Source organism: Cuculus canorus, chromosome 2 (assembly GCF_017976375.1).
Source record: "Cuculus canorus isolate bCucCan1 chromosome 2, bCucCan1.pri, whole genome shotgun sequence".
Taxonomy (NCBI): domain Eukaryota; kingdom Metazoa; phylum Chordata; class Aves; order Cuculiformes; family Cuculidae; genus Cuculus; species Cuculus canorus.
The window spans coordinates 139,325,846-139,348,221 of NC_071402.1; the positions used below are offsets into that span (position 1 = coordinate 139,325,846).

Consider the following 22,376-nt stretch of genomic DNA (forward strand, 5'->3'; position numbering starts at 1 on the left):
AAATTACATCTTCATTTTACAATATCTGAGGTTGCAATATAGAAAACAAACAAACAAACAAACAAACAAACAAAAAGACCTCAACAACAAAAAAACCCTACCAAAACTAAAAATAACCCCCAAATATCTCAGGGAACATCCATAAGAGCAGAGAAACTAAGGAAGAAATATGAGGTTGAAGGGATTGGACACAAGGTGAAGGAGAAGGAACCAGGAAAGAAAATAAGGATGTTTGTGCCTTAGGGGTAGAATGAACTAGGGCAGAAAATGGAAGAAAAGGAACAAAAATATCAAGTCCCTAGAAAGACAAAGGAAAAAAAAAACGAAGGAGAAACAAGAGACAACTTAATACTTGCAAAATTATTGACAGAACAGTGTCAAAATGCTGTATTAAACAGCAGAGCTGTTAACATGTCCATTTATATCAGTTGTGGTCACTAGATTGTGCAAATATCCCTTATTTATCTGAGGTGTATGAGAGTTCAGGGAACAAAATATAAAAGTAATAAGGTGTATTTCCATAAGCAGCACAATACCTCAGGCTAGAACTTGCTACAGTAAGTACTTTATCACTCAAAATAAGCATAAGAAGGCACATGAAAAGTTAATTAAAGCAGTGTTTGTAAAGGATGTTTATTTGAGAGTTTCTGGTGCAAAGCTACAAATAACTCATATTTCAAGTACAACCAGTTATGCTTGAGCAGGCATACAAAAGGACTTTGAACAAGAAATGAGGGAAAATGTGCAAACATTGATTTGGGAACATGCAGAATAGATGAGCATGCTAAGTATGTGTGAGATGTTAATATTTCTTGTCACTTTCTTGAATTAATCAATCCTTCACTTTTTGCTATGTTTTGTTTTGTTTTGGTTTGGTTTTTTTTTCCATTTCTTTCAAACTTAGCTGCAATGCTATTTACTTAGGCTTCTTTATTCCAAAATCATAAATTTTAGCTTTGGTCAAACTTGTGTTATTCTCTGGTAAACTATCAAAATATTAGATATATTGCAAATGTAAAGAGATGGTTGTAAAACACCATGAGGTCATTCTTCTGCCTGTATCTTCAGACTCCCCCCAGGCCACCTTGCTTCTCTACTACAACCACCCTACTTTCCCTTCCTCTGCAAGGTGGCCTGGCCCTCCTCCTCCTCCTTCTTTTCACTAATACGCTAACTAGCTAAACAACCACAAATTTTTTTGGGCAACTGTAAATTTTATTTAGAGTAATTAATGCTACTCCTTGTGGACTTGGCTTGTATGAAATCTCATTTACGGGTAAACAAGACAGTTCTTGATTTTATTATGACACTTATGTTTTAAAGTAATTTCTTTGTAGTGTTTTTACAGATCAAATATTAAAAAGAAATCATGGCTTCAAGCTCGAGATTTTTGTAGACAAATAGGAGGGGATCTGGTTGCCATAAACAACAAAAGGGATATATCATTACTAAGAAAAGTAACATAGTAAGTATCTGCTGAATGTTTATCTTACCAGATTTAAGAGGCATTTCATACGAGCTATTATGTACGCTCTTAGGGGATTTCTGAAACATATGGATTCCTCAAAAGCCAAAAACCCTGTGATACTTTGAAATTTTATTAATTCATGATTTTTTTAACTGTTTAATGAAAAAAAGAGTTATTTTTACTCAGGAAATTAAAAAAAAAATAAACAGCAAACAAAGACAAAACCAAACCTGCATCATGATTCCTAGATATGATTTAGAAATGTATTAAATTGTGGGGTTGGTATTTTTAGTAAGGTAGAATATACGACTGATACATTTACTTTTGACTCTCCTTGAATCAATGTCAATGCTGAGACCATTTTCTGAATTTGTCTAGGCCTTTCCTAAGAAAACAGAAGATAGAGGAAAGACAGGATCAATATTACCAATAAATATGATAAATAAGCTGTTGCCACTGAGCCATAGAAATATTAGATGTTGCAATGAAGAACATACGTATTTGCGTGTCCTTCACCAAAAGTATAGGCTAATTATTGCAACTTCACTGAACCTTACAATGTGCTCTAGAAAGTTTAATGATGTGTTTCTGGATTTTTTTGTCTTGATGTTTACATATTGTAATTTCTGTTAGTGACACTGGCTGTGCCTTTCAAAGAGTTTGGCTTGGTATATTTTCCTTGAATCCAGATGAAGGATTTGCCTGGAGTGATGGCTCTCCAGTGAGTATTTAAATTTTTCATCAAATTTGTTTAGTTAAGAAGTTTTGGGGTTTGTACACATACTTTTTGAGTTTTTACTGTTATCCTCATCAAAGAAAACATTAATCCTGAAAACATTTACATGGCTGTCATCCTTTGTTACAATGAGTGAAGTCATGGCAACACGTTTGAATACATGGAAATAATCTGTATCTCATCGGCTGCCTGCAAAACACTCCAACATATTTTCTTGTCCAAGAATATGATATGAATACATAACATCAGAACATAAAAATTTGTCATACAGGATATGATATCCTCTCTCTGGCAGTGGTCATAAGTATTTTATGTGCTAATCAAACAGCAAGCATATTTCCTGCTATACTCCTGCATCCCCTGGTAAGTGACAGCTCATAGTCTTCCAGAACTGAGCTCAGACTTGTAATCTTAATTTATTTATCTCCATTAATTTATCTAGTCATCTCTTGAGCTCACGTAAATATACACAGATATGTGAAAAGTCCCTGCAGGATTCCACTCTGTGGAAAGTAAAGGAAATTACTATCCTTTTACTCCTGCTCTCTATTTTTCAACCCAAGCAAGGACCTTTCTTCTCATCTTGTGACACACTAGTTTGCCTAAAAGTTTTAGAAAGTGATCTTATGAAGAACTTTTTGAAAATCCCAAGCAGGATATATCACTAGTTCACCCTTCGCATTTAGATGTTATTTTCTTTGGAGGTAATTGCAACTAGGTTTGTAGGGCATGACTTCTCTTCAAAAAGCCACACTCCCATCCTTATTAACTGCAGAGGAGGGGAGGTGTGAATGCTGAATTGGTGAACAACATAATCACTGCCACTGGATACTTGTTGGACAATGTAATTTTGAACAAGATCACAGCTGATGAAGTGAAAAATAGCTTGTCTGCGCATGATTAGTAAGAATGGAATGGAGGTGAAGTTCATAGCCACGTGAAGCTCATTAGAAACAGTCCATTTACCTGTTTCTACTCTGGCTGTGTCTAAGGCTTGAGGTGCAGACAAGAAGAAAAGCCTTTCATGGCAAGACAGACCAATCTCCTTAAAATTCTTATACCTATTTTTTTTCCCTATATTTGTGCCTCTTTTTAGTCAGAGACAGAATGTTTCACACAAAACCAATTTGTTTCTGTTTGCCAGTGGAGAGTACAACTACTGAAACAGATGAAAAGAACAACAAAGGTGATTTCTTCTACAGGTTAGATACACAAACTGGGGTGACAGTTCAAGAAATTCAGGAGGACGCAAGCTCTGTGGTGTACTCAATGGTGAGACTTATTCTAAACAATGGTTTCTTTCGGACTGTGAAGTACGGCTCAACTGGATTTGTCAAATTAAAAAAGGTAGATTTACTCGTCTCTTTAAGCTAGAAGTTTAAATAACTTATAAGTAGTTGCTTTCTAATATGAGTTGCTGAATAAATTCACAAAACTTTGAAGAACTACTTTTTCCAGTTGGAAGTCAAGAGACTTATGTAACAAAATTTTGGATTTTTCAGTGATAGATGATAAGAATAAATAAATTTATTTATTTAGGCAAATTACAGCGTAAAAATAATCCGTGTGTTTGCATAAATTTCATAGACTGCAAACTACTTTAATATTAAGAAGTTTTTCTTTTAGTTTCGTAATGTAGGAAGTAAGGAGTTGTGAATTCCTTATAATATTTTGTTTTACACTAACACAGGAGAAACTAAAAATGAAATACAATATGTTTGTACACCAAAGATTTATTGATGCTCCATGCTGCCCTTCAACATTATTCAGGATTCAACGTCTTTTGAAAAAGAAATGATTCAAAGGAGTGGCATTTTTTTCTATCAGAACCAGAAATAATTCACAGCCAGTGTATAGTCATATTCCCTTCTGCTTACAAATATTTGGGACTGAACTTATTAATAGAGCTAAAGTAAATCTAGTGGGAATTTTCTTCCTCTTGATAAGAAGACCCCTCTGGAGGATTGTGGAATATCTAATGATGGATCAGCAAAAGGGCTGTAAACCCAAAGTTTAAAATGTTTCAGACAAACCTACTGTGACTTACAGACTGGAAGAGCAGTTTTCTCTTACATTGTTCTGCGCAGGAATGTGATTCAGCCAAAGCTATTCTGATGTGAAGCACAGCTTACGATACAAAATTATAAGTTGATGACCATGTATGTTGCATAATGTGTAGATGAATGTGTTGTCAAGCCTGTTTTCTAGTCAATGGCAAAGGAGTGGAGAATCTCACTCAGTTCCTCACTCTGCCCTTCAAAGTCAGTCACAAGCTACAACATAAAACGTGCTATGGAGGAGCATCACTCCTATTTTCTTGTTTTGCAGGAGTGCCATTGAAACCTGAGCCAAATGACATGTATGGTAGGTTTTTACGTTCATTTGTTAATTTTTTTTTGTAATCAAAATTATTATTCTAAAATGAGCTTCTCTATTTTACAGATAAAGAATTTAAGGCTCTTTTATTTATCTTCCAGTTTATAAAACCACTACGGATGGATGGATCATATATGAAGATAGGCTGTACTACATCAGTAAAGAACATGTTTCCATGGAAAAAGCCCAAGAGTTTTGCAGGATGAATTCTGCAGACCTGGTTGTTGTTAACAGCAATAGTGAGAGAAGGTTCCTACAGACAGTGCTAAAAGAAAATGTACGAATCTTTATAAATAGGCATCCTAGAGTAGAAATGCTTTTCATAATCTGCTTGCAAAACCTGAATTTCTTCAGAAGCAGAACCATCAGCATTTTCACTAACAAAATGTGCCTGAAATTAGATCTATGAAATCCTCCCCCAGGATGTGCCCTTTGGTTCCATGGGATTTGGTCTCTCTTGCTTTGGACCATGTGTGCTGAGGCAGTGAGTCAGGCCAGTGGAAGAGTGATGTGGGAAGGTGTCAGCTGTGTAGAACTGGGAAGTAGCTGGTGTGAGAGGGAGACTTGAGGTCAGCATTTGACAGTGCTGCAGTCCTGGAGGGAGAGTGAAAGAAATGTACGAGTTTCTGGCTCAAGATCTGCTTCTCCCCTACACCATCTTAAAGACCCTCCACCCTGCAAGACTCAGCTCTGATGCTCCAGATAAAAAATGACTTCTTGCCTGTGCATGTAAACACTCCTCTGTTCTTAACTGTAAGCACATGCCCTAGTGCTGTCTAATTCGGTGACTGCTCTATGAACTTAATCAATGGCACATCCACTTCTGCTTGTTTTGCTTTAAAGATTTCTTTTTTTTTTTTTAAATTAAAATAATATTTGTCCATCTTAGGAAAACCCCTGGAGCTCATCAAGTGGATACTTTATTGGTCTAAAAGTGAGTCTTGATAAAAAGTTTAGGTAAGTTAAGACGATCACTGCAGCTCTTATCACGTAGAAATAAATACATAATGTTTTATGTATCTGGAAGTACTAAACGTGTTGTTTTCAATGACTGAAGGCAGTTCCACCTAGCAAGCACTAAGCAGAAACTGTCCTACAATACTCCAATAGTTCCAATAGTTCTCCCCCAAAAGAAATAGGAAAATAACAATTTTTTTCTTGAGTAAACACTTACCCAAAGAAAAGATTGGCAGCTGTACTCTCCATACGCACTTTCTCAAGTTTCTTTCAAAGATTTACCCCTTAAATTGGAATGGTACTTTACTATGCTGCATTTTTATGTATAAATGCACATATTACACCCACATAAAATACGCTTGTGCTTTTGATCTGCATATCATACCTTCAGAAAGGTCTTCCAGAATTAGCAAGATGTGAACAATGAGTACAAAAGCTGCTTTGGACAGAAATTTTTAAGGTAGTCTCTGCAAACTTCCGTTCCAGGGGAAAGTCAGCAGAAGTTTACAATACAATAAATGTAACAAATATTGTGAAAAGACCAACAGGCAAATCAACTCAAAACTAAAGTAAAAGATGCTGAAGAGTATGACACTGGCACTGCCTGCATTCCCATGGGCTAGTTCGGATACATTTGCATGGTGAAAGATCATGCTTCTAATCTTGACCTGAAACAGTTTCAGAGGAGATTTGAATTTAACCTCTGTATTTTAATGTTGCTATTGAGTGTCTGCAAATCACTAACCCTGGAAAGGAAAGAAAAGGAGTGAGGAGAGATAAATTAGTAGTGACTAAGCCAGTGCATGGTTTTAACCTCATGAATAAGGACACAAATTAAGGAGGAAGGACATTGCTTGGGTCCAGTAAGTACAATCTCCTTTATTAAGTGCATCAGCAGCAGCAAGAAATAGATGAGGGAGCTGGACTTGTTTCCCACTTCAGGTTGAGTGACTTAAATTCTGAACTATTGATTAAGACACAGGGCCAACCTCTTCTTTCTTCAATAGCAATATATTGAAGTTAAAAGCATGTAAACATAAAGAAAAAAAACCTGTCAGTTTTGATACTTCAGAAAGGGTCGTTTTAAAACTGATGGCATGTTCATTAGCTTCCAGACACAAGACTTAATAGAAATAACATATGGAGATATTTCCCTTCAGGGTAAATCCACAGAAAATTTTTTTTTCTGTGTTTATATCTATGAAAACATCAGGAATGCTCAGAATGGAAAGCATAATATTAACTAGGAGATATGATTAAATCAGTTAAGATAAATAAATATTTTATTACTTTATTATATGTCATGGTTAACTAAAAATAGCTTCTGTTATTAAATGATGACTTATCACTCCTGTCCATCAATGGAGAATACGTTTGGTGTTTTCTTTTTCTACTTTGCAACCACTATTTTACATAAGTTTCTTCAAATTAGAATAAAGAGCTAAGGAGGGAAAATCTGTAACAGTCCTTCCAGTTTTAATCAGCCATTAATGCTCATGGACCTTCTTAACTCTGAGATGTTAATTAAGATTCTCATCTCACAACAGAAGTGTATCTATTAATAACTATTTGTATAATTTTTCTATAAGCTGGATAGATGGGACTCCAGTAACCTATGTGGCCTGGGCTCATAATGAACCCAACTTTGTAAATAATGAAGAAAATTGTGTGGTAATGTTGTCACAGCAAGGTAAGTAACTATTAGATTTTAGTTGTCTCTGCTTGGATTATAACCGATGCTGCCAAACGTCTGCTGTCAGCTGTCACACAATCTCTGATGCCTGTTTTCTGCAATTCCTTTCTAGCAACAAGCCAACGAGGTGCTATAACCTTAGAATGGGGAGAGTTCAGTACCATGTGTAGCTTCATACAGATGTCTCTCTCTGGACGTATAGCATTGATATTGCACATTTTTACAGGGCTTTTCACTGTTTATATCTCAGTCAAATGTTGAGTGAGGTCTGTCTTTGCTCCTGTGAAGGTAAGAAAACATTTATGGCAGCTCCAGGAAACAAAGGGAGTTGAAGGTACAAGCCAATGAAGAGGGAGACAAATACATCAAATACCTAAGACTGTCTTATGTGCTTAGAAGTACTCTTAAAGGTAGATATCTTGCAAATCCTAGAGCTAGTTTTTCCTCTTGGTTGTATTTTTGCAACTTAGCTGAGGCTAATGCAAATTCAGCTATCTGTGTATAAGGAGAAGAATTCACGTGAAATTCTGCCTTTGTATAAAGACATGAAGAATAAGATTCACCTTTCTAAACCTAGGCATCTGGTCTAATTGAGATGCATCCCCCCTTCTTCAGCTGTTGGTCCAGAATGGCATGGCTATCCCACCAGTCCTAGTCATATCTTCCAGCTCTGCATTTAAGACTCCTCATTTGTGATTTTGTCTCAGATGATGCTAGAAGTTCACATGTGGGCAAACGCAGTAGACCATAAAGGAAGCACTAAGCTTGAGCGGACAACAAAATATAACTGATGTGAACTACAACTCCGAAGTTTCATTATGGTCAAAAGGAGATCTCACTTGCACAGCCAGTGCTGCCTGAAGAGCAATTTAGTTTCCTTTAGCACAGTATTCAGTTGCCTACATGTAGGTTACTAAGCACCTGGGATAACCTAGCGTTAGCCCACCTGACTGTAAGTTTCCCATATAAACAGTGCCATATCTGTCAGCTCTCTGCAGGTACCTTGCATAGCTTCTCAAACAGCACTAGTATATACCTTGTGAACAGAAATGAGGTATTTTAATCAGCAAACTGAATCTCTAGATAACATTATATTAACTTGAGATGTTGGTCTTCAGGAGATGGCACACATTTAATAACATTTGTTTAAATACTACATTGTGCCCTTGGATTGATCTTGTATTTCCTCTCCTATCCATTTGTTACCCATTTTCTTTTCAAATTTGCTTGCTGGTATGTTTCCCCTGCTGCCTACAATGTGATGATGCCATAGCTTAAACAAATCGTAGATAGGCAGGCACACTATGGAGAGCCCTGGGTGAGGAGCAGAAGTGTAAGGCAGTTCAAATTAAACACAAGAAGCTACAGCAGTGCTGCTGCTAGAGTTTCAATGGGCTCGTTCAAAGCTGTTATGGTTACTTTGCCTTCAGGTCAAGCTGCAGCCTGAAATATAAAATGGAGAGTGTTGTGTTCTGTTGAAAGAAGTTCTTTTTTTCTCTTATCCTCTTTCTCTTGTAATTTTCCTACTCAGACTCTTTGATGTATAGAGGTGGGAAGAGTGGAGAAAGTAGATTGCAGTTAAGTCATGACCAAGGCATTTCTTCTGAGTCACTGACTCTTTCTCCCCAGTCCTTTGTTCTTTTTTCAATTGCTAGACAGTAGCCCTGTAACTAACAGTACTGAGCAGCTAATATCCAAAAACATCTTCTGTGTGTAAAACACAGTTTAATAAATACTTGTAGCACGGCTCTTTTCCTTACTTTTATGGTCTGTACAGAAGAGATCAGATGCTTTCTAACTGAAAGTAAGAATTGATGAATTATTGCTACTAAAGCATCTCGAATTGCTTATTCAATTTTTAGGCTTATGGAATGATGTAAACTGTGGTTCCCCCAATAAATTTGTATGTGAAAAACATAACAGTTCTATTAGTTCAACGGTTGTTGTCCCATTGCCTTCTGGAGGATGCCCAGAAAGTTGGTTGTTCTTTAACAGCAAGGTAGGTTAACAAGTATCTTTAGTAAATTGTATAAAGCAGTAGAACTACAAAAAATATTTTTATGATTATAGAATAAATTTGGGGAGTAATTATCAAGTCAGAACATGTTGGTTGGGTGGCTATGCTTTTTTGGAGGTGACTATAGACATTTAATTTTGCAGAAAAATACAGGAAGAATAGATTTATGCTAAGTTTCAGAGAACGTAGTGTGTGCAGGCTTAAAATACACTGTTACTGTTTGAGTAAGCCTCTTCTATTCCTTTCCTGTTTTACGTATTAATGTTTGAAACTGAAATTTATAACAGTTCATCATGGAAACAAAACATTTTTAAATGGGATGATTTAGAGATAATCGATTTAAACACTTCTTTTGGCTTGTACAGGATTCCAAAAACTTTGAGTTCAGAAAGATTATGCCAAATTACAGTTGTTTTGAGCAGAGTTTTGCATTCAGACATGGTCTGGAAGTCCTTATTGCTGTAACAGATGTATTTGTACTAATTTGTACCAATACCAAGATCCATTTACCAAATGTTCTTTTGTCTATTTCATACACACTGTGCTAATGTTGCATCCTTAGAATGTTAGGTCAATATGTCAAAAGATCTTTTATATGCTTTGGTGGGATGAACAGTTGTAACCACAGTCATTGGTAGCAGGAAAAGGCACAGCAGAGATTATTCTGTGAAGCTGTGTCACACAAAGCCACATTTTCTTGGTTATAAATGATCCCTCTGTTATTTGAGGAATCGGGCAGATGAAAATGTGGAAAGGTATTATATACTTGACATCATTACAACCAGTTCAGATGATAGTGCACTCCTGGATTACAACTTGTGCAGTGAGAGGAGCAGTTACAGCACTTCTGAATACATTTACAATCTCAAGGGAGGAAATATGCGCTGCCTTTTGAGCTCTGTCACTTATTCTAGCCCTGATTTCTTTTTCTGGAGAAATGTACATCTGATAGCTAACTGATATTTGTCTCATAGAACAGTTCCCGTTTCTGTTAGTGTGAAGTAAGTGCTTGCTTTGTTTCCAGTGTTTCAAAATATTTGCTTCCAACATGACAAGAAAGCTCAAGTGGCATGCTGCAAGAGATGCTTGTATTGATTTTGGAGGAAACCTGGCTTCCATACCAAATGAACAAGTGCAAGGTACATGTATAGGCTCTATAGAAAGAAAAAATACATAGATCTCTCACTAAAGAAACTGCACTACTCTCCCGAATACATTAAGGGATTATCTGCTGTAAATTGCTTATTAGTCAGGTCTGTTTATCCTTTGGTTCAAGTCCAAAGTGTGAAACAATAACTAAATTATTACATATAAGAAATTAAGGGTGTGTTTCTAGTTCTTTCAGTTTTTCAATCTTCGTGAAACTTCCAGTCTGCTTTGAGTGTGGTTGCACAGATGCCTCGAACTGATATATGTATTTTCTGTATCTCTCATTGGCAATATGATTTGCTGGAACACTACATGTGCTTACACAGTGGGGAAAAAAACATTTTCTAGTTTGCTCCAGAGCTTTCTTTTTGGGTATATTTTCAGCCTTAATGCTTCTGTAACATATGTTCCTACAGATGCTTATCTAAACATTTAGTTAAAGACAGATGGGCTCTGTAGTGGGAAAAGTTATCCTTTTGATACAGCTTCAGTTCTGGGCTTTTGCACATTTTTGCTGTTTTGAGTAAGTCACAACGAGCATTCCCTAATGTGAAATCTTTCCTTCCCTCCAGCTTTCCTCTTTTATCATTTAAAAGATGCCATGACAAACGTTTGGATTGGGATGAATGATATCAATGAAGAGTCCACATTTCTTTGGACAGATGGAAGCACTGTTTCTTATACCAACTGGGTTAATGGTGCACCAGAAAATAAACAAGTGTACTTTGACTTTTATTACTATGAAAAGTTGACAGACATCACTATGGAGGTACAGGAAATTCATGTAACCTGTATGTCTTAGGAAGCTAGATGATTTTCCTAAAAGGAAAGTTACAGCAGCAGTAACAAGATGCTGAAACAAGTCCTCTGTATGCAGAATGAGGCTTAGTAAATCACCTGATAAGGATTCCAAATCCATCAAAAAGGTTTTGTAGAGGTCCTGAAGAAGAGGGTCCTTATGCTTTGCAACTGACCATTGCAAAATACCAGTCTGTAAAACAAACCTGTAGAGATATATATTACATCAGTTCCACCATGAACTGCATTAATGCAAATATTAAAGCTGCAACACCAAATATAGAAAGGTTATAATAAACCAAAATGAAGGTTGTTGCTGCAACACAGATGATTACGTTGCATTTGTGCTAAAGTGCTCCCACAGTGCTTAATTAGTTTCTGGTGGTACAAAAGGATATCTTCAATAAAAGGGCTATTTATCTGCTGAAATTCAATCTCTTTTCTGAAAGAGGTAAACACGTATTTTCTGAGAAAGTGATGAGCAGCTAGTCGCTGGAGATTTTTTCCATCTACCATCAGTCAAATTGTTTATGACTATAGCTTGTTTAAATCAGCGTAAGAAACTTGGATGAAATGCTGAAAGATGGTCATGGCCAGTCTTCAAATCAAGGGAACCATGAAGGAAAACTTGAAGCAATTAAACAGAAGGAATTAAAGGGAATATTTGGTTGTTACTAAAGATATCTGATAGTGGTAACTTGATAATGACTATAAACAATTCGTAATCTACTTTGTGCAAGATAGTCTGCATAAGTTAAGATAAATTCAGACTGGTGCTTTAATAATGATTCTTATATTACTTTTCTCATTGGTGGAAATGTTTTGAAGCAGTTTTACATAACTGTTTATCAAAACTGAGAATACTTATTATGGGCACCATAGTAATTTCTGTAGTCATTAAAAAGTTTCTTAATAGTACTGGTAAGATCACTTTTTTAGACCTTTCTTTCAGACCTTGACTGATGCTAACGAAATCTTGGATCAAACATAGTCACTAATAAATACCAGGTCAAGCTGTTTAGCAGAAACCTAGGAAATTTGAACTAGATACACGGGTGCTTAAGGAGCTCTGCTCCTCTCCTCTTTCTAATTTCTATGCCAGCAGGCTTGCACTAGGAGTGTAAAAGCTTCAGCTCACCACCTCTTGACTGTGTTTTGTAATGGCTGTGTATCTTTCCCTCTCCTTCAGACAGATTGTGTCTTCATCATGAAGTCAGATGGGAAATGGAGAGATGATAGCTGTGACAATGAGATAGGCTATTTATGCCAGATGAATCCACGTGAGTTCTCTTTAACCTAGTCTCCTTAATAGAAAAAGTATCTCTGATGAGCTGAACTTACAAACTGATGTGATTTCTTTCAGTTTTGAGTCTTGTTCTGAATATCTCAGGCTTTCAGATCTCCACCAGTCTTAAGGCTGTACTAATTTTAAAGTGCAGTTTATTCCTCAGAAATTTCTGGAGAGGAACCACTATCTTAATTAGGGTCTTTTACCTAAATAGTTAATAGTACTACAGAATAAAAAATGGAAGTGAATTTATTCACAGTGCAATATGGGTTTTTTAGGAGTCCACTTTAAGTGCAGTGTAAAAATATGCTCTTGCAGTGATCTCCCCTTGCTCCTTCCTGTCTTGGAGCAGAGCATTTAGTCCTCTCTTAACACTTCTACTGGACATCATATGATATTCATTAAGAGGTACAGCCTCTTGGCTGTGTCTTTATTTTAGGAGAATATTTTTTGAGGGGGGCAGGGGTTACACCAAAATAAGTAATGAATATTGACTCTCCTGCTGTAATTATGCAAAGCCCTGCTGCCCAGCCATATCGTGTGAGAAGACAAAGCACAGATAACAAAACAGTTTTGCCTTACGTTTATTATAGCATTAGTAAAATCTCTTCTCCCCTCTTCAGTCAGCTTCGGCAGCCTGTTCACTCTCAGCACAGAACCCTGCACAGCAAACACATAGTTTTAGGGAGATATTTTTAATTTACTTAATCACAGTTACAGGTCTTCTGAATACATTTATAATCTCAAGGCTAGAGATATACACTGCCAGACTCAAGCGTGCAGGCAATGTTCAGGCAGCACTTACAGACAGGCTAATGACTTCGAGTCAACAATGAATGGTGATCAATTAGTATCATGTAGCAGTCTCAGATTGTGACAACAGGGTACAACAGTAAATGCCTTAAAAGTCTAGCTCTAAATCCTCTCCACCAGTGATCTGAAATAGGTGTATACTCAGATAATCTGATTTAGCCAAAATATCTTGAAGCATTGGAACTCAAATATCCAATGCATGAGTCTTAGTCTGCACTAGTTAGCCCTCTAGCAAGTATAATCCCTACTTCAGGGCATCCAGGATTTCACTCTGCTTTTTACATTAACAATTTTTGTTAATGTTTTACAAGTTTGTTTGGGGCTATTTTATTTCTATTTAAAGATTGTTCATTGGCTTAAACAAAGATGTGATTTTATTGTTAATAATGGACCTCTTGATCTACTTTTTTTATGGCTTCCATGCTAGAGATGAGTGGTATGTTGTGAATTGATGCATTCAGTTTTTCCTCCACAGTTACCATGCAGTCTGAAGCACCAACAACATATCCATCCCCTGGCTTTGCTCATTATGGTGACAGTAGCTATTCAATCATCTCATCTGAAATGCCATGGGAAGAGGCCAGAAAAAACTGTCAAGACAAATCTGCAGAACTTGCCAGCATTTTAGATGCCTACATCCATTCATTCCTGTGGATCCAGATGCTGAAATATGGAAAACCCATATGGATTGGTCTTAACAGCAACATGGTAAGTGCTGGACAGATGGGACATGCAGGTACTTGGTGAGCTCTTCAGGTAGTTCTTCAGGTAGGTACTTTCTCAGGCTGATTCCATCAGGGTGGTGTGTGTGCAAACCATTCCTTCTTGGCAGGCTCTGTTTAGCAGGCAAGTCCGTGCCCCTTTAGCATGTGAGGGGTGGTCTTACTGTGCATGCACACAAGCTCCTTTGGGAAGATCCACAAATTGAGACTGGGGGCTCCAGGGTAGTCAGGTGGGTGGGACTGCACCTGCTGCTGCACCTCCTTCCTCCCCTCTGCTGCATCTGCCCCATCGGCATGTGAGGGGCAGTGGGCAGTGCCTGGTCCTACACCTCCACCTCTTATTGTTAACCTGGAGTCACAGAAAAGCCCCTCAATCACATGCAACCCTGTACTCAAACAATGTTTAAGACACGATCTATACTGGTAAAGGACTCAGTCTTCACACTCAGTCACAAGCCAAGATGTGCAGCCATCCTGAAGAAACCTTTAGCTGTTCTGAAAGTTTAACTCCTTGCTATACAGATTCTACTTGTAACTATTATTATATTAAAAGTTATTATGAGTATTAAAGAGGTATTTTAAGATAGTTTTAAATATTTAATGTCAAGTAATCTTTACTCACCGAATAGCTCCCAGTTTTAATTTAAATAAAGCAGTCCAGAGGGCACAAATTCTCTGTAATGGCTTCTCTTGCTATGGGATTTACTAAATTACCTAAGATGGATTCATCTGAGTTTCTTGGCATGTTGTAGAAGTTTGTATTACTTCAGAATAAATCTCCCCAAAGCGATGAACTGTTGGATACTGTTCATATGAAGTTCTTGTGTGACTCAGAGCACTCAGTGACATTCCTTAGAACAGTGAATGGTGTTCAAAAAATGGAGCAGTACAGAGATTTTTTTGGTGAAAAAGTCAAATAGACGTAGGATACTATATTCACGTCTGAGCCTTTATATAAAAAACTCTGTTGCCAGAACTTCTTTGTTTTCAGACTGGCAGCTATTACAAATGGACTGATAACTGGAAAACCAGGTACACAAAATGGGCAGCAGGGGAACCAAAGGAGAAAAATGCTTGTGTCTACCTAGATCTTGATGGCACTTGGAAAACGGCATCCTGCAATGAAACCTACTTTTCAGCTTGTAAGACATCAGATGGTAAGCAAATTACTGTAATAATTTTAAAGACTTAATCCTAATTCTATTAGTCTGCCTAACCCCAGAAACTTTGCTCTGGCTAGAACCCTCAGAGGGCTATGCTTCAGGATGCTGTCTACTTCCTTGCAGAGTTTGGAGGTTTCTTGTCGGACAATGTATCAATTCAGATATATGAAAAAGTCTTGCACAAAGAGATATGGCTGAACTGCTTACATGGTAGTCATAACTTTGCATAAGATGAAACTATCTTCAAAGTGTTTTGCTTTTTCTCAGATGTGAGCATAAATCACATTTGAGATTGTGCGTCAAGTGATGGAATGAGAAGTGACTCTACGAACTACAACAACTGGCTGAGTTTACAAACGGGTATCACTGAGTAAAAATACTGGCAAGAGTTTCACTCCATTTGCTATTGCTAGAGCTAAAGCAGTTATGATGTAGGTATAAGAGCCTTGAGAATTTGAATCATGCTTTAACTCTTTGTAGAAGTATGCAGAAGTATGCTTGCTTGTAGAATTTGTAGAACTCTGTCATCTTCCCTCCTTGAGTTTCTAAAGCTACATAATATAATCTGTTCCTGATGTGAGATTCAGGATAGATTTTGTCACTTGAAAATGGTTTCCGAGTTAAACTTTCCAGCCCTGCATTTGGTCTGCATATGCAGTGCAGACTGATAGAAGTGAATTGGAGTTGCACACATGATCAGAAACAGAGACAAATTTGGTAGAGGCATGCTTCACTGGTGGCTCTTTTGTATAACAAAATATACAGAGACCAAGCAGCCACACAGTATGGGACTGCAGTATCAATGTTTTGTCCTGAAACAAAGAAATTTACACCAAAAAACAATGTGGTTATTAGGTAGGTATTCTTTAGTCAGCATTGGAGAAGCATCGGGATTTGTCCTCAGAGTGCTTTTATCCAACAGTGATTTCAGAGTTTTATATACACAGAGGTGTCTTCATATTCATAGTTTTTCCACAAAATGACAAGCACACCTTATTCCTGGAACTTCATTGCATATCCAGGGGCTTAAAATTAATCTCATCCAGAGTTGTTAAACCTTGGCCATATATGAGCAGCTAGTCTTAAAGACCCTGGATGACAAGAAGATAAGGTCATTTATCATTATCTTAGTTATTAATATTGTTTTAACACATTGCAGTTGATATTCCGTCTCACCATTTACAAATCACCATTTCAGTTAGCTTACAACAGCTTTCTGTTTTGTGAGTATGCAAATTCGAGACCTATATAGTCCATAAAGGTTTCCTTTTCTCAGAGCACTGCCACAGCAGTTCGTTAAATGCTGCAGGATGTCGTTTGTTTCCTTGTCCTAAGAAATGTGACTGGAGAAATAAGATGTTTCACTTTCTTGATTGCCTGGCTTTCCTGACTGCCTGAGCTGAGGGCCTGTAGGAACAGTCAGGAGTAGACATCCAAATAGTTAAAATTGTGTGAAAGAACTCCTGCAATATTTACTCACATGTCCTACATCATATGTTACTCATAATGCAATACCAATTTCATACCATATGGCTTCTTTAGCTATCGCTCCTACTGACCCTGCTCAGCTGCCTGGAGACTGCCCCAGAGGAAAGGAACTCCAAGCTTGGATCCCTTACCACGGCCAATGCTACTACTTTGAAGCATCAGCTAGGACAAGCTGGGCACTGGCCTCCCTTGAATGTGCGCAGTTAGGTGAGAATTTTCATTATCAACTGATGAGATTTGTCTGAAAGTTTATAGAAAACTCACATTAAAATGTAAAAACATTGATAAAAAGAATCATTAGAAATACTTTATTTGCCTATCAAGTTCTAAATCTGGCACAATGAAAATGAACTGCCACAAGCCACAAGCAACTCCATGCAGCCTCCCCACGTTTAGAGATCCTCATCAGCTCCTCGTTTCTGGGGCACTATCCTCAGGGCAGTGGTGGGGCTCAATGACCACTAAGCACTTCCAGGTCTCTGTCCCCTGCAAGAAGAAATGGGAAGCTAACAGAGTAGAGCGCATGAGACTTTCAAAAGTTATTGTTTGCAAGCCTGTTTCACAGGCTTGAAAGAGGATGTCGTTCCAGCTGTTGCTTATGTAGGTTCTGGTTATTTGCTTGCTAATGCCTTTCAGGTGCTACCTTGGTTTCAGTAGAAAATGCAGACGAATCTGACTTTCTGATCCATACAATACAACCACTTGGAAATAAAGTAGGAGGCTTCTGGATAGGACTTTACCGAAATGTGGATGGTAATGTCTTACATTCAATACTTAATTGAATAATGCTTTTCTAATTTGAGAAAATTAAGACTAACTGTATTTTTTACAAATGTGCCTTCTGCTGAATAATGGGTTGCTATTATATTTTTTAAGTCATTTGCTGAACTAGGGAGTTAATATATCCATTAAATAAATTTCTGTGTTTATTTATTTATTACTCTGTATGTTGCTCTTTAGGCCAGTGGTTGTGGCTAGATAATGCAGTACTGGACTTTGTTAACTGGGAGGAGAAAGAGTCCAGTGTAGAGCATCACTGCGTTGAAATGACTGCACCATCTGGTTATTGGAACAACATTGATTGCTATTCTGAAAAAGGATTTATCTGTAAAACACCCAAAGGTAAATACGTCCTTAGAGACTTAGCCCTTAGCGGCAGAGCAGATCTGTTTATTAGAAACTGTTATAGCCCTCCACCCCATGTCTGAAAGCAATTTCTGAAGAGTTTTGTTTGGTATACCCCACTTTTCTAAACATTTGTAGTTGCATTTTTTGCAGACTGTGAGCTCTTCACATCACTGTCTGTGCTCGCATGGAACGTGCTGTGTGCACCCTAGGTTGAGAAAAAGACTTTCAGAAAACTTATGAATACTTAACCTGGGCATTGGTATGGCATCTGTGTAACACTTGTGCAAGTTTAGGACTTTTCCAGGAACTAAGTATTGTAACAGTTATTATAAATTTGCAAGGAGGAATTAATGCAAATAATCAAGTTTACTCTTCAAGCTTGTTGTACTCAAAAATATATTACTTCCCACCATTAAAAACTGGCTTCATATTGGGCCTGATGCAACAACTTCTAAGTCGTTAATGCCTCAGGGGTATTAAAAGGCCAGATATTTAATCTGCAAACTTAATATAAGGAGTAATTCCCTATTAGATGAAAACTTCAGATCTTTACAGAAGATCAGAAGATCTTTACAGATCTTTACAGAAGCTGTCCTTTCAGCATTTCTGGAAAATTTGACACAATACTGTATATGCCAGAATAATATTTCGGAGGTAAAAAATATATGTAGTATTCTTAAGTGGAGATACAAAAGATATCTGAAAGAAAGCAATACCATTCCGTTCTCTGAAGAGCATTCTGCTCTGCTTCTGTTTCATTTTGCTATTTTCCTTAATAACTTCTCCTCTGGATAGCAAGTGTGTTTTCAAATTGTAATGTATAAGAGCCAATAGGAGAAATAGTTTCTTGATAATTTACGGAGTCTTGATTCAGAATAGTATTTCTTACTTTATAAGAACATCCAATGTATCTAATTCTCCTGCTTTTCAGAGTGTATTTGCAGGTTTTATAAAATCCATTTGTTTTAATCTGTATATTTTTTTATGCATTGGCAAATGACAAGACTACAGTCCTGATTCAGAGGGTATTTTCTAGGGAAGACAACTTATGAAAATTAATTGTAAGAGCAGAATCCTGCTGGACACACAGATCTTCCTAAAATGTGCTATGTGAAATTAATTTCCAGAGTTGTACATCATATTCTTAGTAAAATAAAATTAATATTTCAGGAAAAACTTGAAAAAGTATTTTTAAGTGAACACAGAAAAGAGTCAGTATTCGAATGTTGTTAGATACAAAACCAATAAAATCTTTTAAACAATTTAGTGTTATAGTTTGGTAGAGTTAAATAAGAAGAAAAAACCTTAGTGTTTCACCTTATATACGTTTTCTTCTGTAAGAGACATGTATGTTACTAATGCAATACTTGAGAGGGGGTTATTCCTGTATATTTTTAGAAGGACATGAATTCTAATGGTTTCATATTTTTTCTCTCTTATATTCATTGAAGTTGAGCCAAGTGGGAGTCCTCTACAGAAAAAAGGTAAGAGCTTTCATAAGAAAATTATCGAAAATCCAAATATGTGAATGAGTTCCCCCAAATCATTCCCTGTTGCAGAACTAGTCCTCCTGATGATTACTGGGATGCATGGTTACAAATCACTCAGGGTAATGCCATGGTGGTTTTTATGTACACAGGAGCACTCACAAGCTCTTCATCGAGCGGACTGCTGCAGGGCTAACCCTGACCTGACAAGCTGAGCTGTGACCCAGCCTGTAACCAACTGTGAGAACAGGCACTGAGGGTTTTAACCAGGCTGTTGAAACCTATGTAGATATATATGCAAATTTATTCCATAGCTATTATTGTAAATAACATAACAAAAAAAAATTGTAAAACTAATTTCCAAAAAATTAGCATCCCATATCCATATCTAAAGCATGCATTTTCATTCAGTTCTTCCAAGCATCCACTGCATGCTTTGTATGTTACTGTAATCTATATCCACTAAAACCATATCAGCTTTAGCAGGAGACCTGCCTACTGACCGGCAACAATGCACTGAACAGACTCCAAGTTCAGGCAAGAGAGAACATCTCCATGTCTTCCATCCTGTATGTGGAATAAAAAATTACTGTTTCTCATAAAAATATGCATTCATTTCAGGCAAGAATAAAGAGACTCACCCACCAGTTCATGCCTCCGTTTGGCCACTTGTTTTCTTGGCTACTCTTACTCTTCTTGGAGCTAGCATGGCAGTCTATTTCTACAAGCGAAAAAGACAAAACCAACTATCGACACATTCTGGCAATGAAACACTTCTAACATGATGTATCAGTGACTGAAGAATCAGTGAGAATGGGTCCTGTAGTGTATATCAATTCAGAGGAGCAAGTTACTTGCTGAAATTAAAGGATGTATTTGTTACACGTCTCTAGTGAGGATACCTGTAATCTTAAATTGAATCCCTTTTCTCTCATTGCACTAACATACTCTTGTATTATGCATATTTTACAAGATCAGAATTATGGATTGATGTTATCAACTAATGAAAGTAACTTGTCAGGAACAAATAAACGTAATGAAAAAGGACTAAAGAAGTCAACTAGTGAGAATGAATGTTCAATAAAATGTGATTACTCCTTACTACTGTATTCTTATGATTTTGTGGACACTGCAAAGAACTCAAAAATTAAAATCTGCCCAACTCGGTTGCAATCTTGAACTTGTTTTTCCCCACAAACTTCATTACATCAGACCAGCACTTTTCTTGTTCCTTATAGCTGCATTCTGTTACACTTACTATAAAATGGTGCTTCGTATACTTATCTCACACAACTTGGAGGTAGAAAAACCTTCCATTTGCATTTTCTGCTATAGAAAATACAGTTCATACCAGCAAAGGATATTAAGCTCAAGTGAAGGTTTTGGTCTTTTTTTCAATCCAATATGATCATTAACGGTATTGTGTTCATTAACACGAATTAAAATATTCTACCCCTTGCATTCTCCCTTCTTTCCGTTAATGCTTTGAAATAAATTTTATTATGATTACTATTTTTATTAGTATAATTTTCAGCTCCAGACTTCCCTGTGAATCAAGTGAGATGAAAGAGGAAGGGAGGTGCTCCTCTCAGTGCAATAACTGTTTTGTCAGTAACAAGGAAGGCTTCTCTCCCCGACCCTTTGAATTCAGCTTGAACAAGCACCAACTTGCTATTTTTAAACGCGAGAAAGAGGAACCGAAAACTAAGGAATGCAGCAGATGATACTGTACTAGCAGTCTGCAAGAAAAATAAGTTTAAGATGCTAGAAAAAGAGCAGAAAGTAGTACAAAACAGCATTTAGGTGAGCTGCTTAGCAGACAGCCCCAGCAAAGTTCCCCAAGCCACACAGGGTCTACTGAACAAGCTGCAAAGTTAAAAGAAATAATAAAAAGTAATGAAGCTCCTTTTCTAGGCGCTGGAGTCCCATTTTCTTGGCCTAAATACAATCAAGTATTTAGCACACTGCTGAGAACAGATTACTGCACAAGTGAAATGCAGCATGCAGGACACTGACCCCAAAAAGTTTGTAACCAGCATCAAGGTGGTTGGTCAAGTGAAAGGGGCAGCTCTGAAGTGCGCGGTTCTTTCAGACTACCCCAGTGTCTGCACTAACCCCCCCCCCCAACACTCTGCAGCCTTGGGGACCTGCATCCTCATAAGCATCCATTTGCACAAGAGGGGAATAAAGCTCAGTTTGGACGAGAACACAGCTGGCGCTTCATGAGGTGGAGGAGGGAAGTGGGGAGGAATGAGTCCTCCAGACATTCTCCCTTAAGATGCCCTCTGTCAGAACCATTTCATTTCTTGATTTAAGGTGTATTAGATATATAGTTTCACTCAGTAAACTCAGATTCTGTTTCCCTTCTGCCCTGTTGTTTTCTGTGGCACCACTCAGCTTTATGACTTTGGCCTATTCTTGCAAACCTTGCTTACAGCAAGTTCTACCTGAATGTCACCTGGAAATAGAATAGTTATTATCAAACGATTGTTCACTTCCTACTTTTACTGAAATGCAGATTTTTTCTTTTCTGAAAAAATGTTGTCAGTGCTTTCTAACAGTCAAGTCAGGAAGCATAGCCAGTTCTTGCAATAATTTTCCCTAACACCTTATAAATAAAAGCAAAGATAATTGCTCCTCATATGACATCTTCTGTACAGCTTCTATATATATCTCCCAACTGACTCTTTCACTTGTTTTTTTCAATCTCGTTATCACAACTTCAATTTCACTGTTGTAAATAAACAGAAGGAACAGTAGGACTTGTCTGTATGTGAGCATTTGCCAGCACAGATTTGCAGCATAGTTGCATAAGAATTGCTATGCCAATATAAGTCTTCAGATGAGCACTTGCTCACAGATTAAAAGAACATAGAATGGTTTGTGTTGGAAGCAACCTTTTGAGGTCATCTAGTTCAACAGAACTTTCCAATTTAGCTTACATTTGGCTTTGTCCTTGAACACCCTCATTAGGAATGTCTCAGATGCATAAACACATCCTTTTGCTTGACAAAAGTAAACCAGGTAAAATTTTGCCTCCTGTTGCACGGGACCTTACCACTAGCCTATAGCACTGAACATCACCACTTCTTT

The 22,376-nt window shown here is 37.3% G+C and overlaps 1 protein-coding gene across 3 annotated transcripts in view; it reads left to right on the forward strand.

Moving 5' to 3' along the window:
• LOC104057696 (macrophage mannose receptor 1) overlaps positions 1–20,624 on the forward strand; it is a 34,875-nt gene extending 14,251 nt beyond the window's left edge. For 2 of the 3 annotated variants that reach the window (XM_054059302.1, XM_054059303.1), the window contains 18 exons: positions 1,338–1,465; positions 2,102–2,189; positions 3,407–3,551; positions 4,533–4,568; positions 4,682–4,857; positions 5,470–5,537; positions 7,127–7,227; positions 9,093–9,229; positions 10,272–10,386; positions 10,969–11,165; positions 12,384–12,474; positions 13,771–14,003; positions 15,009–15,174; positions 16,723–16,875; positions 17,305–17,421; positions 17,629–17,790; positions 19,248–19,280; positions 19,905–20,624. In XM_054059302.1, coding sequence (XP_053915277.1) covers positions 1,338–1,465; positions 2,102–2,189; positions 3,407–3,551; positions 4,533–4,568; positions 4,682–4,857; positions 5,470–5,537; positions 7,127–7,227; positions 9,093–9,229; positions 10,272–10,386; positions 10,969–11,165; positions 12,384–12,474; positions 13,771–14,003; positions 15,009–15,174; positions 16,723–16,875; positions 17,305–17,421; positions 17,629–17,790; positions 19,248–19,280; positions 19,905–20,068 — 2,310 coding nt within the window. In that variant the 3' untranslated portion in view covers positions 20,069–20,624. Of the gene's footprint in view, positions 1–1,337; positions 1,466–2,101; positions 2,190–3,406; positions 3,552–4,532; positions 4,569–4,681; positions 4,858–5,469; positions 5,538–7,126; positions 7,228–9,092; positions 9,230–10,271; positions 10,387–10,968; positions 11,166–12,383; positions 12,475–13,770; positions 14,004–15,008; positions 15,175–16,722; positions 16,876–17,304; positions 17,422–17,628; positions 17,791–19,247; positions 19,281–19,904 lie in introns of those variants that run through there. The other variant, XR_008448647.1, reaches the window with a different exon arrangement.
• The last annotated feature ends 1,752 nt before the right edge of the window (positions 20,625–22,376 follow it).